At 40.3% G+C, this 17080-nt stretch overlaps 1 protein-coding gene across 3 annotated transcripts in view; it reads left to right on the plus strand.

Moving 5' to 3' along the window:
* cacna2d2a (calcium channel, voltage-dependent, alpha 2/delta subunit 2a) overlaps positions 1-17080 on the plus strand; it is an 815854-nt gene that overhangs the window by 432401 nt on the left and 366373 nt on the right. For 2 of the 3 annotated variants that reach the window (XM_048547478.2, XM_048547479.2), the window contains exon 5: positions 15555-15599. The exons of the other annotated variant lie outside the window; for it this stretch is intronic. In XM_048547478.2, coding sequence (XP_048403435.1) covers positions 15555-15599 — 45 coding nt within the window. The remainder of the gene's footprint in view (positions 1-15554; positions 15600-17080) is intronic. 3 annotated transcript variants of the gene reach the window in all.

Raw genomic sequence — 17080 nt, forward strand, 5'->3', positions numbered from 1 at the left:
TTCTGGGATGTTGTGTGATGGGCAAAATGGAGGCACTTCACAGCTAGCAGTTAGCTAAAATCAGTAGCTGCAAGTTGTGAATTTGTGGCTTTTCGCATGTGATTCTATTGAGACTTACTTATTAATGAGGTGACATGCATTTAATAAGGTTGTTAACAAGCACTAATCCCCCTTTATAGCCAACCCTCCGCTTCCTAGAGAGACTCTCATTTATACACCTAGCACTTAGTGAAAAGATGCAGCTGGTTTTTCACAGCGTCCAGATAGGTCTCATCGAACTTTTCAAATGTGCCACATTTCTTGCCATAGTCCATGTCCTTCAGGTTCCGCCTATTCATTTGTGAAGCCATACAGACATTATAAAACTGCAACTCTCATGTTCCCAGCTGTCTATTTTCAAAAAGTCAACTTTTAACCATTTTGATTCCCGCTGATTTTTAATTGATGTAAGTTACTTAGGCAGCAATAGGTTGGTGCTTTTTAATTTTTTTCTGTCTCAATGAATTAAAATGACTTTTTGTATGTAATGGCACTGCAGTGATTGTGACAAGGTCAGCCAGGTTGACCTCATAGAATTTGAGTTCCCTGATTGTGACTGTTAATCTGGTCCAATCAGGGCACCCTGGCTGATAGATATAGACAGGAATGTCAGAGATTCTGTTCACTCAGAGAGCTGGCCCTAAGGAAGCTTGACTAGTATAAAGTATTAAGCAAGTGTAAATAAAGGGTGACTTGGTGACTGAATACTGACCTCTCTGGAGTAAGTTCAAGTACTTTCTGTGCAAGTGTGTAAGTAGTACAGACTAGCTAATCACTCATAGCTGCATAATACAGCACAAGAACTTATATCTGTGCAGCATACTTAGCATAATAGAATTCCCAAGGTACTTCACAGTAGCATTATAAAACAAAATCTTTACTAGAGACATAAAACAATATTAAGTCAGATGAGTAAAAGGTTTCTCAAAGAGACAGAGCTTTTTAAAATTTTAAGTGAGGAAACAGGTTGAGATATAGCGAGGTGTAAGAAGGAAATTCCCTAGGTGAGGGCCCCAGAAAGTGAAGGTATAGAATAATTACAAGCAATGATATTTAGAATCTGATTTAAATAAACATATGTATCTCGAAGCATTCTGAGATTAGAGGAGATTACAGGGATAGGAAGGGGCATGGCCATGGATTTATCTGAACATAATAAATGAGAATTTTATAATTAAGATGTTGCTTCACCAGGAGCTAATATAAATCAGTGCAGGATGATTGGAGAATATGCCTTAGTATGATTTTAAAACAGCAGCAGATTTTTCGATCACTACATGATGACAAAGGGTGAAATATGAGAAACAAACTCTAAATGTTGGAATAGTTGATGCTACAGGTAACAAGGGCAGGAATGAGGCTTTCAGTAACCCAGACGAGCTGAGACAGTAAGTATTTCAGAGGTTAAGTAGGCACTATGATTAATTAATTAGCTAGATCCCCCACAGAGGCCCCTATTTGGCTTTTGATGTTTAGATCTCAGCTGAAGCATTGACTTCAGTTCTGAGCACACACTTTTAGGAAATGGTACACAATAGGTTTAACAGAATGGTGCCAGGATGAGGTTATCTGACAAAATGGGAATAGCTAGGGTACTTCTCCTTAGATGGTTCTGATTTGTCCTGGACAGTGCTGTTGAATATACCATCACCTCTGTGGCTTGTGCCTTGTAGATGCTGGACAAACGTTAGGGGGACAGGAGGTGAGTTACTCACTGCAGAATTCCTAGCCTCTGAACTGTTCTTGTGGTCACAGTGCTTACTCCTTAGGTACTGCAGTAGCTCCTGTCCAAAAGCAGCAAGAGATATGTATTACCTTATAACGAGGTGTGGAGCTGGATGAACATCGCAGGCCAAGCAGCATCTTAGGAGGAAAGCTGACATTTCGGGTGTAGACCCTTGCCTGAAACATCAGCTTTCCTGCTCCTAAGATGCTGCTTGGCGTGCTGTGTTCATTCAGCTCCACACCTTGTTATCTCAGATTCTCCAGCATCTGCAGTTCCTATTATCTCTGATATGTATTCCCTTGCCTTGTTTGGCCTGCTTAAGTGCATCTCCACACATTTACCTGGATTGAATGCCATTTACCACTGATCAGCCCACCAATTGTTGTATTATCTGTAAAATTGCTGATCAGCCCTCTTTTGTTTGAGACTAAATCATTTATATAAACCACAACCAGCAACGATCCCAACAGTGACCCCTGTGGGATCCCATTAGATTCAGATGTACAGTCAGAAAAACACCCCTCAACCATCACCCTCTACTTCCTACTGCTCAGCCAATTGTGGATTCAATTTGCCAAATTTCCTTGAATCCCATGGGCTCTTGCCTTTACTGTCATTCTCCCATGTGGGACGTTAGCAAAAGCCTTGCTGTTGCACAAATAGACTATGTCAAATACATTGCCATCATTTATAGGTCACTTCAAAAAATCAATCAAGTTGGTCAGACATGATTCCCCTTAACAAAACCTCTCCAAATACAAATTAATTCTATCCTTCAGAATTGCTTCCAGTAGTTTTCTCCAGCACCAAAGTTAGACTGACTGCCCTGTAGTTTCGTGGTTTATCCCTTGCTCCCTTCTTTAATAACAGTATCACATTGACTGTCCTCCAGTCCTCTCCTGTGGTCAGAGGAAAACTGAAAATTTTTGCAAGTGCCGTTGCCTCATTCAGCAATCTGGGATACATTTCATCCAGCCCTGGAAATGATGTATTTTCAAGCCAGAACACTCAGAATCTACTTTTCTTCTATGCCAATTTCATTGATTGTATCAGAGACTTTCTCCCTGATTTCCATACCCATATCATCCCTCTCACCAGTGAACACTGGTTCAAACTATTTATTTAGAATGCTACTCCTTTGGGTCCAAATTACTGCTATAGTTCTTAATGGGCCTTACTCTTTCCTTTGTTATCCACTTACCACTGCAGGGCCAGATGCCCTGTTTCTGCACTTTAATGTCAATGCAAATCATTTTGTCTACCCTATTTTATGTCCTACTCTTTCAAATACAAAATTAATTGTTTTTATAAATTATGTTAAAGTTTTCTGCTCAATGCTCACTTGTGTGAAGTTTTCTGATAAACTTCCACCGCCAATAATTCCCAGTCTCAGTCCCCTCATTACTGACACGTTTATTTATTTCATTCATAACGAATGTACATCTCTGTTAGATTCTTTCCTTAACCTCCTTTGTTCCATCAAGGCCCAGTAAGAGTCCCTCACTCCTGATTACCATCTACTGGAAGATGCCTGCGTGGAAATAGATTTGATATACTTGGAAGGTCTCTGTTGTAAATTTGTCAATGCTAGCTATTCAGGTTTCCAGATGAGACGAGCACACTTTGATGAAGAAAGAAAGATATCTTAACTGTACTGCAGAATCAGCAACAGTCAGCATTCCTACAAAAGGAAGGAATGGGAAATTTAGCAATAAGATTTATTTTAAAACATCGTTCTAGTTATTGCTTTATTCAGCCATGCTAAAATCTAATTTCAACTTTACCATTTGCAACATGTAACTCTATGACAGGGATGTATGATGCTGCTTACACTTCCTTTTCTTGAGCAGAGAAAAGGATTCTCTGCTTTCTAGAATGATAGAAGGAGATTGAATTTGTATGATACAGTCGATTAAATATTTTTAATTAAAGTTAAAAACAAAACAGCCATTTATGCACAGGAAGCTCTCACCAATAGCAACATGATAAATGATCAGATAATCTGTTCCAGTGATGTTGATTAAGGGACAAAGCAGTCAGGAGACCACACAGAATTCTCTGCTTTTTTTGAACAGTGCCATAAGTTCATTAATATCACTAGGGGGTAGACAGATACTTAGTTTAATGATTCATTCAAAAGACTGCACCTCCACCAATGTAGTCAACCCAGGTTATGCACTGAATTCCATTGAGTGGGATTTGAAGCCAGGGCCATCTCACATAAGGAATAAGAATGCTACCAAGTGTGCCAGGTTATCATCAGATATCCTACAGAGGTCTTTCTGCGCAGTAATCACAATGCACAATCACAACTGCCAATAACAGCTAATCCAATATTAAGGATGGTTAACAGAGTTACAATATTCACAATCTTTTCCATGTTCCTACTGTTCCAACCATAACTTTACCAACCCCCATGCTTATTCGCATCAATGACACTATTATTTCTCTCACTAGCAGAATTAAGGGTATTTTCAATTTGGAATTAAATACATTCACCAATCTACCATTGCTTTAAACTGCTGAATGTTTGATTACGTACAGAATTAATGTAACAACTTCTCTGTATTTATGTAATTCAAACATATCTTCAGTGTTTTTTTTGTTCCATGGTGATCCTTTTCAACTACATCCTGTAATGGCATTGCTTAATTGTGTGGCTCCAAGTGATTATTCAGTAAGACAGTATGAAATGGAACAAGTCAACATGCCAGTAAGGCTAATCTTAACAATTTTCAAATAAGTTGAGACAATAACCAATACCATTTTCTCTTGTGTGTAGATGATTTAAGTTTGCGGCCCCTTCATATGTTTCCACCAGGTGGTGGCCCAAATATTCTAGTGGTCAGAGAGTTTCAGGAGCAGCCAGATAGGATTTGTGTGCCAAGACCCAGTGGAATTCTGGATGCAGCAGACTGTATGGGAATTGCCTGGTAAATTGAAGATTCCAGTGAAATTTCACTACATCTGAACATACTGAAAAAATCCGTTAACAGTGGAGAATTCAAAGAGTTCAGCTTCCATTAAGTTTAGACAACTGAAATCCTAGTCTAATTCCAGAGTAACTATTAATCTGACTCCAAATCACTATGCACACCACAGAACCATTGTACCCCCGATGGTCAACTGTAACCCCGATTAAACTGCCAACCTAACCCACCACAATTCCATCCCTGGCCTGAACTGTCACGACCTGACCACTGCCCTGCCTCCTCAGCTGGACACCCCTGCTGATTCTGACACCCCTCACTTTCTACTGCTGCTAATCGTGATATTCTCATTCCCTCCGGCACCAATCTAAGTGAAGGGTTCCAACACTTATTTGACACAATCCACCTGATACTGTACTCACCCAGCACCCTAACCCGTTAACCATCTGGTACCCTAACCCTATATTGGCTGACATACTTACCTTTTTGCAACAGCTGTCAAAGTGACTATACTGCTGGATATATAATTCTCAGAACGCAGCCCATTTCAAAGTGCAGGATGTTGTTTGACTTCTCCTAACCAACCTATGCTATAGGGGAACTGTGCTGATTTCACATTCTGCATTTCTGAAGAAGGCAGGATCACAATTCCTGGCTAAAAATGCAGATCTCAATATTAACGTTAAAAAAAAGGACTGGTAATCTGAGTATGATTGTGAAAGTGACTGTGGACCACTCTTCCCAGTCTGTGTCACTGCGATGCTTACTGTGGGATCCTCTTCCCAGAATCACTGCGCTAACCACATGAAATAAACAACAAGAATGCATGTCTTTTCTTCATTTCTTTTTCAAACCGCTTGGTATCAGAATTAGGCCAACAAAACCCTTGCTGTCTATTTCAGAGAATAGTACAGCCCAAGATTTCAGTTTTGTTAGGGAGTAACTTGCCTCGTAGCCTCCCAAAGTCTGTCCAGTATGCACAAGGCATAAGTCAGCAGTGTGATGGAAACTTGACTGCTTGCTACAGGACTGCAGTCCTGTCCCTTCCTAATGGCAATTCAAGATGACAATTCACCATCGCCTTCTCAAGGATAGTTAGGATTGGATAATAAATGCTAGCCTTGCCGGCAATGCCTACAAAGCATGAATAAATTTTTAAAAATCCATTAATGACTTGAACACTTCTATCAAATTTCCTCTTAACTTCTGTGTTCTAAGGAGAACAACTACAGCTACTTCCATCTTGTCACGTAACCTCAAACCTGGCGTCATTCAGGTAAATCTATTCTGCACCATTTCCTAAAAGTGCATTGTTCAGAATTGAAGATAATACTTCAGCTGGGGCCTAAACATCAAGAGCCAAATAGGAGTATCTGTGGTAGATTCAGCTAATTAATTATGGTGCTCAAACCGCCTGTTTACACCAATAAGACATTGTTGGAGCTACACTCATTCAGGCAAGTGAGGAGGACCTCTAGAAAGGGCTGTAATGGATCATTCACGTGACACTTCCAGCTGAAGACTGTTGCAAATGCTTCCACTTTGACTTTTGTACTGATGTGCTGTGCTGTTCTATTATTGAGGATAGACATGGAGCATAGAACATAGAACATTACAGTGCAGAACAGGCCCCTCGGCCCTCGATGTTGCACTGACCTGTGAACTAATCTAAGCCCATCCCTCTACACTACCCCATCATCATCCATATGCTTATCCAAGGACTGTTTAAATGCCCATAACGTGGGTGAGTTAACTACATTGGCAGGCAGGGCGTTCAATGCCCTTCCACTCTCTGAGTAAAGAACCAGCCTCTGACATCTGTCTTAAATCTGTCACCCCTCAGTTTGTAGCTATGCCCGCTCATACAAGTTGACGTCATCATCCTTGGAAAAAGACTCTCACTGTCCACCCTATCTAATCCTCTGACCATCTTGTATGTCTCTATTAAATTCCCTCTTAGCCTCCTTCTCTCTAATGAGAGCAGACCCAAGTCCCTCCGCCTTTCTTCATAAGGCCTTCGCTCCAGACCAGGCAACATCCTGGTAAATCTCCTCTGCACCTTTTCCAATGCTTCCACATCCTTCTTGCAATGGGGCACACTAGCGTTTTGTAGAGTTGCAGCATGACATCACGGCTCCAGAACTCAATCCCTCCACCAATAAAACCTAACACACCGTAAGCCTTCTTAACAGCACTATCAACCTGGGTGGCAACTTTCAGGGATCTACGCACATGGACAAGATCCCTCTGCACATCCACACTACCAAGAATCTTTCCATTGACCCAATATTCTGCCTTCCTATTATTCTTCCCAAAGTGAGTCACCTCACATTTATCCGCATTGAACTCCATTTGCCACCTCTCAGCCCAATTCTGCAGTTTATCCAAATCTCCCTGCAACCTGCAACATTCTTCCACACTGTCCACGACTCCACCAACTTTAGTGTCATCTACAAACTTACTAACCCATCTGCCTATGGTTGCGTCCAAGTCATTTATAAAAATGACAAACGGCAGTTGACCCAAAACAGATCCTTGAGGCACACCACTAGTAACCAGACTCCAGGCTGAATGTTTTCCATCAACCACCACTCATTGCCTTCATACAGAAAGCCAGTTTCTAATCCAAACTGCTAAATCTCCCTCAATCCCATGCCACTGTATTTTGTCCAATAGCCTACTATGTGTAACCTTATCTAAGGCTGTACTGAAGGCCATGTCAGCTGCCCTGATAGAGGATACTTTTGGAGACTCCTCTTCGCACCACCGCTCATGACTGGATCTGACCCGTTATTTGTGAAATTTCTTAGTTTTTGTCTATCACTTGCTGTTTATTCTGTTCTGCATGCAAGTAGTCCTGTTTTGTAGCTTCATCAGGTCAACACCAACTATAAAATTACTGACATAGCAGATAGCCATCCTTGCAACATAATTTAATCACGAACAAATTACATTATAAACACCATCACGTCAATCTTACATCATCAGCCAATCACCATTACGTAACTATGTGATTATCGGCTCACCATTTTAGAATTACAAACTTATTACCACAGAATCACTAACATATCATAGAATAAACATACGTTACCTTAAGCTTATTTACACACCAGTTGTATAAGCACCAACACATACATCATTATGCCACAAAACGGGGCCATTTGACCCATCAGGCACATGCTGACTTGCTATAGAGTAATCCAGCGAGTCTAATTTCCTTGTTCTTCCCTGTAGCTCTGCAAATATACATTCCTCAAGGCCCCATACAGTATTTTGTAGAAATCAGTTTCTGCCGCAAGAGTGGTGGAATGGAAACAATGAATTTTAGGTCATTACCACTCAATGTGTGAAAAAAGTTCTTTCTTGCATTCTCTCCTGCATCTCTTGCCTCAGGCTTTAAATCTGTGACCCCTGGTCCCTGCAAATTTGACAGATGGGGAAAGCTTTTCTTTGTGCACTTCTGTCAAATCACCGCTAAATTTCATTTGGTATAAAAGACCAACTTCAACTTTTCCAGCCCAATATTGTAGCTAATGCCGCATCCCTGGAATCATTCTGATAAATATTTTTTACACTGTCAAGGACCATCATTTCTTTCCAATACTACAGTGATCCGAACTGGATGCAATATCAATGTTGTAGCCTTAGCAGAATTTGAGAAGATTGATTGTAATCTTCATAATTTTGTACGTGATACCACTGTTTATGAAGCCCGAGATCCCACATGACTTGCTATTTGTTCTCTCAACATGCCTGTCCTCCTCGATCCCTATACACTCTTTAATTTTTTAAATGCTTTTTTATATTGTCCCTTCCTATCCTTTCTGCCAAAATGCAATATCTCTCAATTCTCTGTATTAAATCCCATCTGACAATTGGCTGTCCATTCTGCTAATCTCATTTGCAATTGACTGGCATTATCTCTGCTGTCTGCCACACCTCATATTGTGGTATCATCAGCAAATTTTGAAATTTTACTTTCTCTTCCAATATTTAAATAACTTACATATATCAAAAATGTGAGGGTCTTAGCATAGAACCTTGGGGAACACACTGCCAACCATCCATCAGTCTGAAAGCAACCACTTACCTATATTTATAATTTTCCAAAGTTATATAAATTTCTTATCCAAGTTGACAAAACCCTCCTGTTTTCATGGTCTTCAAAGTCTTTTATGTAGCCCTTTGTCAAGCATGTACTTAATACCTTTGTGGACAACATGATTGCTTTGCCTTCATTAAACTTTATTAATTCATCAAAAATTCCAAATAAATTAGACAAATATGATCAGATACTTTCTAATTCATTCAAGATATCCTTCATTAATTCAAACCTTTTGAAATTATTTTTCTTTCCCCTTGACCATTGTTTCTAACAGCTTATCTGCTGCTGATATTAAAGTTGCTGTCCTGTAATCACTCGAGATGACCTTATGCTCCTCTTTGAACATCTGCCACTCTGTAGTCTTCTGGCAAGCCACCTAACCAGGTGGTAGCCAGTCTCGACATTTTCAGTTCTGAAGAAGAGTCAACATTAACTCTGTCTGTCTCAGTTTTGCTAAGACCTGCTGAGTATTTCCAGCACGAACTGTTTTTATTTCAGATTTTCGTTATCTGCAGTATTTCCGTTTCATCTCAGTGTAACCAGCTTTACGTGTACCTCCTGCCTCTCCACTCCCTGTTCATTACTTCTACCATTTTCATTTCTTCTCTTGATGTTTAGTCAGTTTCCTCTTTTCTAGTAAAGATTGATTTAAAGTAGTCATTAAGTATTTTGAGGTTGCAGACTTGCTTGCTGAGCCGGTGTGTTTAGTTGCAGACTTTTCATCATCCTGCAGGCAACATCATCAGTGTGCCTCTGGTGAGGTATTGGTGTTCTGTCCCACTTGTTATTTATATACCTTGGTTTGCTGGGGTGGTTGGCATTACCTCTGGTTCTGTTTTTCAGTGGTTTGTATATTGTGTCCAGTTCAATACATTTGTTGATGCAGTTCTGGTTGAAATGCCAGGCTGCTAAGAATTCTCTGGCATGGCTTTGTTTGGCTTGTGCTATTATGGATGTGTTGTCCCAGATGAATTCATATCTTTCTCTGTCCATGTGTATTGAGACCAGTGAGAAATAGTCGTGTCTGTTGGTGGCTACTTGGTGTTTATGTACCCTTATTGCCAGTTTTCTTCCAGTTTAGCATGTGTAATGTTTCTCACAGTCTTTGCATGGTATTTTATATATTATGTTAGTTGTATTGATTGTGTGTATGGGATCCTTTACGTTCGTCAGTAGCTGTCGCAGGGTGGTTGTTGGTTTGTGGACTACCCTGGTACTGAGGAGTCTGAGTAATCTTGTGTTCATCTCTGATATGCCTGTGATGTACAGTAGGGTGACTAGTGTGTCTGGCCATGTTGTGTCTTTTTGTTGTAGTCTGTTGCAGATGGAAGAGTGGATTGTGCTTTTTGGGTATCCATTCCTTTTAACAACTATGTATAAGTGCTCCTGTTCTGCTTTGCACAATTCTGGGTTGCTGCAGTGTGTTGTGGCTTGTTTACCCCCGATGCCTCCAAAACCAGAGGGCCTAGATTTAAGGTGAGAAGGGAAGCATTTAAAAGGGACCTAAGGGGAACTTTTTCACGCAGAGGATGGTGCGTGTATAGAATGAGCTGCTAGAGGAAGTGGTGGAAGCTGATGCAATTACAACATTTAAGGGAGTGAAAAAAGAAGGTGCTGGAAAAGCTCATCTAGTCTGCCAGCATCGGTAAAGAAAAAAATCAAAATTAACGTTTTCAGCCCGGTGACCCTTACTTAGAACAGAACCTGCTGAGCTTTTCCATCAACTTTTGTTTTTGTTTCTGATTTACAGCATCTAGAGTTATTTTGGTTTTTATTTAAGGGGGAGTCTGGATTGATATATGAATAGGAAGGGTTTAGAACGATATGGACCAACTGCTGGCAAATGGGACTACATTAATTTAGGATATCTGGTTGACATGAACGATTTGGACCAAAGGTCTGTTTCTATGCTGCACAGCTTTATGACTGTATAATTCTATCTCTGAATCTGACTGCTGTACCATTGGTGGCTGTACTCTGGGTTGTCAGGACTCCAAGGTTGGGAATACCCTCCATGCACTTCTCGGTCTTTCTAATTTGCAGTCCTCCTGAAACACACTAATTAAAACCTACCTATTTGACGAAGCTTTTAGTCATCTGACCTAGTATTTCCTTATTTGGCTTGCTGTCATACTTCTATAAAGCCCCTGCAAATCACTATGGACTCTCTATTGTGCTAAAGTTGCAATAATATAAATATAAGTTGTTACAGTAGTTGTTACAATTGTAATATAGTTAATATATTTAGAGAATAAATGAAGAGAGTCATGTGACCTCAACTGCAATCTGCCTGACATTAAACCTGGGTGTTTCGATTGTTGAGGATCAAAAGAAGGCTTAGTTTGCTACATTATGAAGGAGCAAGCTATTTTTGATTGCAGACAGTTGGCAGTCACTGAATTTTATGCTGTAATTGTTGTCTCCCAAAATTCCAGAAAAGTTGTTGATATTATAAAGTCAACAGCGTTTATGTAAATGGTCCGTTTACGTCTAAGGTGAAACAGAATTGGGATTGAATTAGCATCTCTACCAAGATGCCAAATTAATACATTTCACATTGCCACTGGAGAAGAGAATAGAGGAAATCATTTTTGAGATCAGGTTACAGATCCTTCAAATCAGTTGAAACTCACAGCAGAGCTTCTGTGTGGTCTGCAGAGAATGGGAAGCTTCATTTTGCAAGCTAACACAGATGCAAATGCAAGGGAGAAAGTTTCCATTGGATGAAACATATTCTGCAGCCAAAGAACAAAGAAAATTACAGCACAGGAACAGGCCCTTCGGCCCTCCAAACCTGCACCAATTGAGATCCTCTGTCTAACTTGTCATCTATTTTCGAAGGGTCTGTGTCCATTTGCTCCCCGCCCATCCATGTACCTGTCCAGATATATCTTAAAAGACACTCACGTGTCTGCGTCTACCACCTCTGCTGGCAACGAGTTCCAGACACCCACCACCCTCTGCATAAAGAACTTTCCATGCACATCTCCCTTAAACTTTCCTCCTCTCACTTTGAACTCATGACCCCCAGTAATTGAGTCCCCCAATCTGGGAAAAAGCTTCTTGCTATCCACCCTGTCTATACCCCTCATGATTTTGCAGACCTTAATCAGGTCCCCCCTCAATCTCCGTCTTTCTAATGAAAATAATCCTAATCTATTCAACCTGTCTTCATAGCTACACCCTCCATACCAGGCAACATCCTGATGAACCTCCTCTGCACCCTCTCCAAAACGTCCACATCCCTCTGGTAATGCGGCGACCAGAACTGTACACAGTACTCTAAATGTGGCCGAACCAAAATCTTACACAACTGTAACATGACCTGCCAACTCTTGTACTCAATACCCCGTCCGATGAAGGAAAGCATGCGGTATGCCTTCTTGATCACCCTATTGACCTGCGTTGCCACCTTCAGGGAACAATGGACCTGAACACCCAGATCTCTCTGTTCATCAATTTTCCCTAGGACTTTTCCATTTACTGTATAGTTCGCCCTTAAATTAGATCTTCTAGCCATCTAAGAATTCTGGGTTATTCATCCTGGAATGGCCAGTGAGGGAGAAAATTAACTGGAACAAGAATTACTGCCAGTGATAAATTTAAGCAACTGTTTGAAAACTGAGGCAAACATTGGGAGCTGCTCTCTTGAAGTTACGACTCAGCAAAATGGGGAAATGGAAACCTATTGGAAGTTGAGAGTAACTATGAACTGTTTGCAAAGAAAACTGGAATTCCATGAGGAGTGCAGCGGATTACAAGTCAAAGTCAAGGAGATCTATTGGTGCAGCGAAAGGCCCTTTGGCCCATTGTGTCCAAGCCTGTCAAACTCAACCATTGAACTATTCTAATTCCATTTTCCAGCCTTTGGCCCATAGCCTTGTAGTCCTTGATATCACAAGTGCACACCTAAATGCTTCTTAAATGTTACTATACTACCTGTATTACCCTTTCTGTGAGTTCCAGATTCCCAATACCCTAATGGTGAAAATGTTTTTCCTCATGTCTTCTAATCCTTCTGCCCTTACCTCAAATCTATGCCTCCGATCATTGATCTATCCACCAAGGGGAAAGTTGCTTCCCATCATTGTCATCTTTGCCCTCACAATTTTATGCAGTTTTCCACAGTTCCAGCTTAATCTCCCTGCTCTTAAACTCTGTGTCTCTTCTAATGAAGTTAGGTATTCCATATGCCTTCTTAACCACTTTAATCACCTCCCTTAGACTTTAAGGGGCTAGCTCATCAAGGTCCCTCTGATCCATGGGTCCTACTCTTCATCATTTATTCCCATGCCTTGTTTCTCCTGCCAGAGTGCATCACCTCACACTTATCTGGATTTAGTACCATTTGCCACTGATCACCCCATCTGACTAACCTATCTATATCCTCTTGTAATCTCCTCACTGTTTACCATTCCCAATCTTTGTATTGTGTGCAAACTTCCTAATCATTTTTCCCCCAGCACTGAGTCTACACTGATAATAGACAATTATACAAGGGTAATATTACTTTCTATGGTTTGAAGTATAAGTTGCCCACAAAAAGAAAATACTGTTTAGTTTTTGTTACAATGAAGGTTTAAAACATGAGATCCTGTGAATCAACCACTGGAAGTTTGAATCTCTTTAAAAGTTGTCACTGTCAACAGAGATCATGACAGAGTGGTGTTTAATTATACTTCGGTGATTATATGGTGAATGTTTGGTGATTATATGGTAACATGTTATGATTATGTGGTGCGAATCTTGAAAATCATACGATGATAGTTTGATAGTTATATGGTGGTTGTGGCTGTGATGACATGATAGTATATTGCTGATTATTGTCACTGGTGTGTTAGTAACAAACTGTGACAACATTCCGGCAAAGTGTTGGTGTTGATATAAGACTTAGTAATTCAGCTCCTTCACAGTAAGCTTGGAGGTGGCATTGCGTTACCTTATTCCTTGTAGGTTTCTGCAGTTTCTCAAACTTATGCTTGTTCTTCCTGTTTGCATTTAGCGTTGAAATTAATTTTTATTGTTGGCAAAACTAGACATGAAGCAAAGCAGATTTAGACTCCTCTAAAAGGAACTTCAAACTTCTAAACGAAACTTGTTTGATTGAAAGTAATACAGCATGTTTACTCAGTATAGCTCATAAATATTCAAAGGTTAACTATTCATTTATTATTTATGAAGTACTGTTTTATTGAATCAAATCACTGTATCACTATTAGCACTCTTCTATACATATGTGTATATATAGTATTATGGACACTGACCACATTCAAATCATTTGTTGAAAAGCCTAACTTATTAATAATGCTGAAACATTTCAGAGCTAAGCAAGTGGGCTCATAATTTTGGATTCATTGTTCTCCACAAATTAACTCACTGAGAGAGACCCCCAAACCTGTCACAGTTTGAGGGAGCCATAACCAACAAGCTGAGCAAAATCAATGCAGAGACACAGGAGGAACATGACAAAGTCAATCTGAGGAAACCCTGATTCACTTACACTCGGAGACCTCTGATATACTGACTCTGAAGAGAATGCAGACACACTCATGCTGGGTGATCCCTGACACACTCAGACTGGGGTAACCACTGACACATTCGTGCTGATGAAACCCTGACATACTCACTCTGAGGAACCGCAGATACACTCAATCTCAGTTACCGTGACACTCATTCTGAGAGAATCGTGACATGCTCTGACAGTGACGGAACTCTGATACACAGTCACACCGAGTAAGCCCTGACACACTCACACTGAGGAAGCCTTGGCAAACTCACTGAAGGAATCCCAGCCCGCTAACGCTGAGGGAATCCTGGCACCCTCACGCTGACTCCCTGACACATACCAACTCCAAGCGAACCCTGAAACACACTGACACGCCCACTTGAGGAATCCTGGCACAGTCACACTGCGAGACCACTGACAATCATGCGTAGGAAACCTGGTGCAGCATTCTGCTGCAACCCATGTAACCAATAATGCGCAAATTCGCTTATCTCCATTTCTCTTTAATACGTACTATTACCTTTCTGACCTGCAGTCAGAACATTAATAGCGCCTGTCAGTCTATTAGTTTCCCTTCTAACAGCAATTAACCGTTTACTGACCTCATGATGTCTAACTTGTAAAATTTAGACTTTGTTGTCGCAAAGGAACAAGCCTGTATAACAGCTGAATATCTCCTGAATTTTCTGTATTGATGCTGAAAAGAAAATAAATGGATATTTTAATGTTACTTATTAAATGTAACAGAAACTGGCATTGATGTTACACTTAACAATAATGCAAAATCACTTACAACAAAATTACACAATCATGTCTCAATCTTGTTGTAAAATGGCGCATCCCCTTAGCTCCCTGGCGGGATGCCATGATGAATTCATATGTTCTGCTTAAAGCTATTCTGCGCTCTGCTGGATATTCTCTGCAAGACAGTATTTCACGAAATGAGAGATTTATACATTTAAACTTAACCGATGACTAATAGAAAAATAAGAATTTGGTTCAGGGTGTGAATTCTCACTGAATGGTGGTTCTGGTTACTGATCATGAAACAAAAGTGGGGTATTGATGGATTGTGAATGTTGTTTCAACTCAAATGACTTTGGAAATGCAGCTTTGTGCTAGAGCTGCTGAATACAGGCGCAATCATTGTTGCTTTGATATCAACATCCAAAGTACAGTTTGGCCATCAATGGCAAGGACACACTAATCTGAAGCCTCTTCTTTTATTTATTCTTATATTTTTTTTAGGAGCGAGACGTTTTATACTTTGATGCAAAAGCAGGAACATCTGATGTAAGTCCAGAAGTTGAATATTCATTGCATGTTTGACTTATTCAACTTTCGGCTGTTCTGTTTGTGTCTTTGCTGTTGTACCAAGGTCCTGTCTCATTGTGGTGAGGGAAGCTGAGAAATGCAAAGAAATGAGTGGGGCGACTTACATGCTCATTTGCAGCTAAGAGCTACAAGTACGCCACGGTGATTGAATGGGAAGAATCAACAGAGATCATCTGACCCTTCTCAACCTTTAGTGAGGCTGCAAGTTCCCCAACCCATCGGGGATGTGCTCACCAATTTACTTAATGATTGTGCCATACAAACAAATAAAGTTATCCCCCCATCTGTGTCAGATTAGCTGATCTCATCTTCAGTGGAAACAGGGACAGACTAGATAGCCTCAGTATCACTGACATAGGAAAGTACAAACCAGGCAGGATAACCACAGCTAACACTAAATATTAATATTAAGCTGATAGGTTGTGTGTTGGGTGCAGTAATCTCTCAGAAAACTAGATAACTTACCAACAATTATATATCTCAAGTGTCACTTGGGTAAAATACAAGGCCGGCTGGAATCTGGAAAACTCTATCCCAACAAGGAGTTGGCATGCATGCAAAGATAACAGGATTATTGTATGTTGAATGAAAACATTTGAAAAATCATGTCAAATTTGAGATCCAGCAGGAACAGTCCTCCTACTCAAAGCAAATAATAAATGAGAGACAATGGATTGGAAATGTAAAGGTATTAAAAAATGAAGATGCGACATAGAAGGACAGGGAAAGACCAGCTGGTCTATTAACCCAATCCAATGCTAGTCTACTGTGGCTTGTGTATACCCAGTGCCCTAATAACCCCCTCCCTATAATCCACCAACTGCCATGCAATCTCCTAAGGGAGAGAAACCAGCTAGACAAATTTAGGATTAAAACCCTGGGAGATTCCTTTTCAGTCCACCAAAACCATAACTCAATCTGCAGGAGACCGTAGTTGTGATGGTGTATTGTAAATGGTGTGTGTTGGATGCTTTTGTGTTGTATATTTACTGTCGTGTGCTGTATATTATGATAGTTCCCTACAATCCTTCCACATTGAGAATACTTAAGAAATGTCACATGGTCCTGTCACCTGAAAAATGTATTGCCTTCCATTGTAATGTCTGCACTGTCACTCTGAAGGAATTACTCTTTAAGGTCATTTTATTTAAAAAGAATTTTTCTGGCCGTCAAAACAAGAAGTGTTTTAATACATTTCATTCTTGCCACTCATTATTAGTATCAAATATTCGCTGATCGGGCACTGTATGAAGGTGGTACAAAAAAATTCCTCCCATTGCCCATGGTAGTGACTCAGTCGAAACGTGCAAACTGTTTTATTGTTTGATTCGAGTTCCTTGAATTCCTTAGACCCAGTTTCCGCTCTCTTGGAATCGACTCTAAACCATCAGTGTGAAAACTTTTGTGCTCATCTCGGTCATAGGTAAGCCCTTTATCCA

This window comes from Stegostoma tigrinum, chromosome 11 (assembly GCF_030684315.1).
Source record: "Stegostoma tigrinum isolate sSteTig4 chromosome 11, sSteTig4.hap1, whole genome shotgun sequence".
In the NCBI taxonomy this organism is placed as follows: Eukaryota; Metazoa; Chordata; class Chondrichthyes; order Orectolobiformes; family Stegostomatidae; genus Stegostoma; species Stegostoma tigrinum.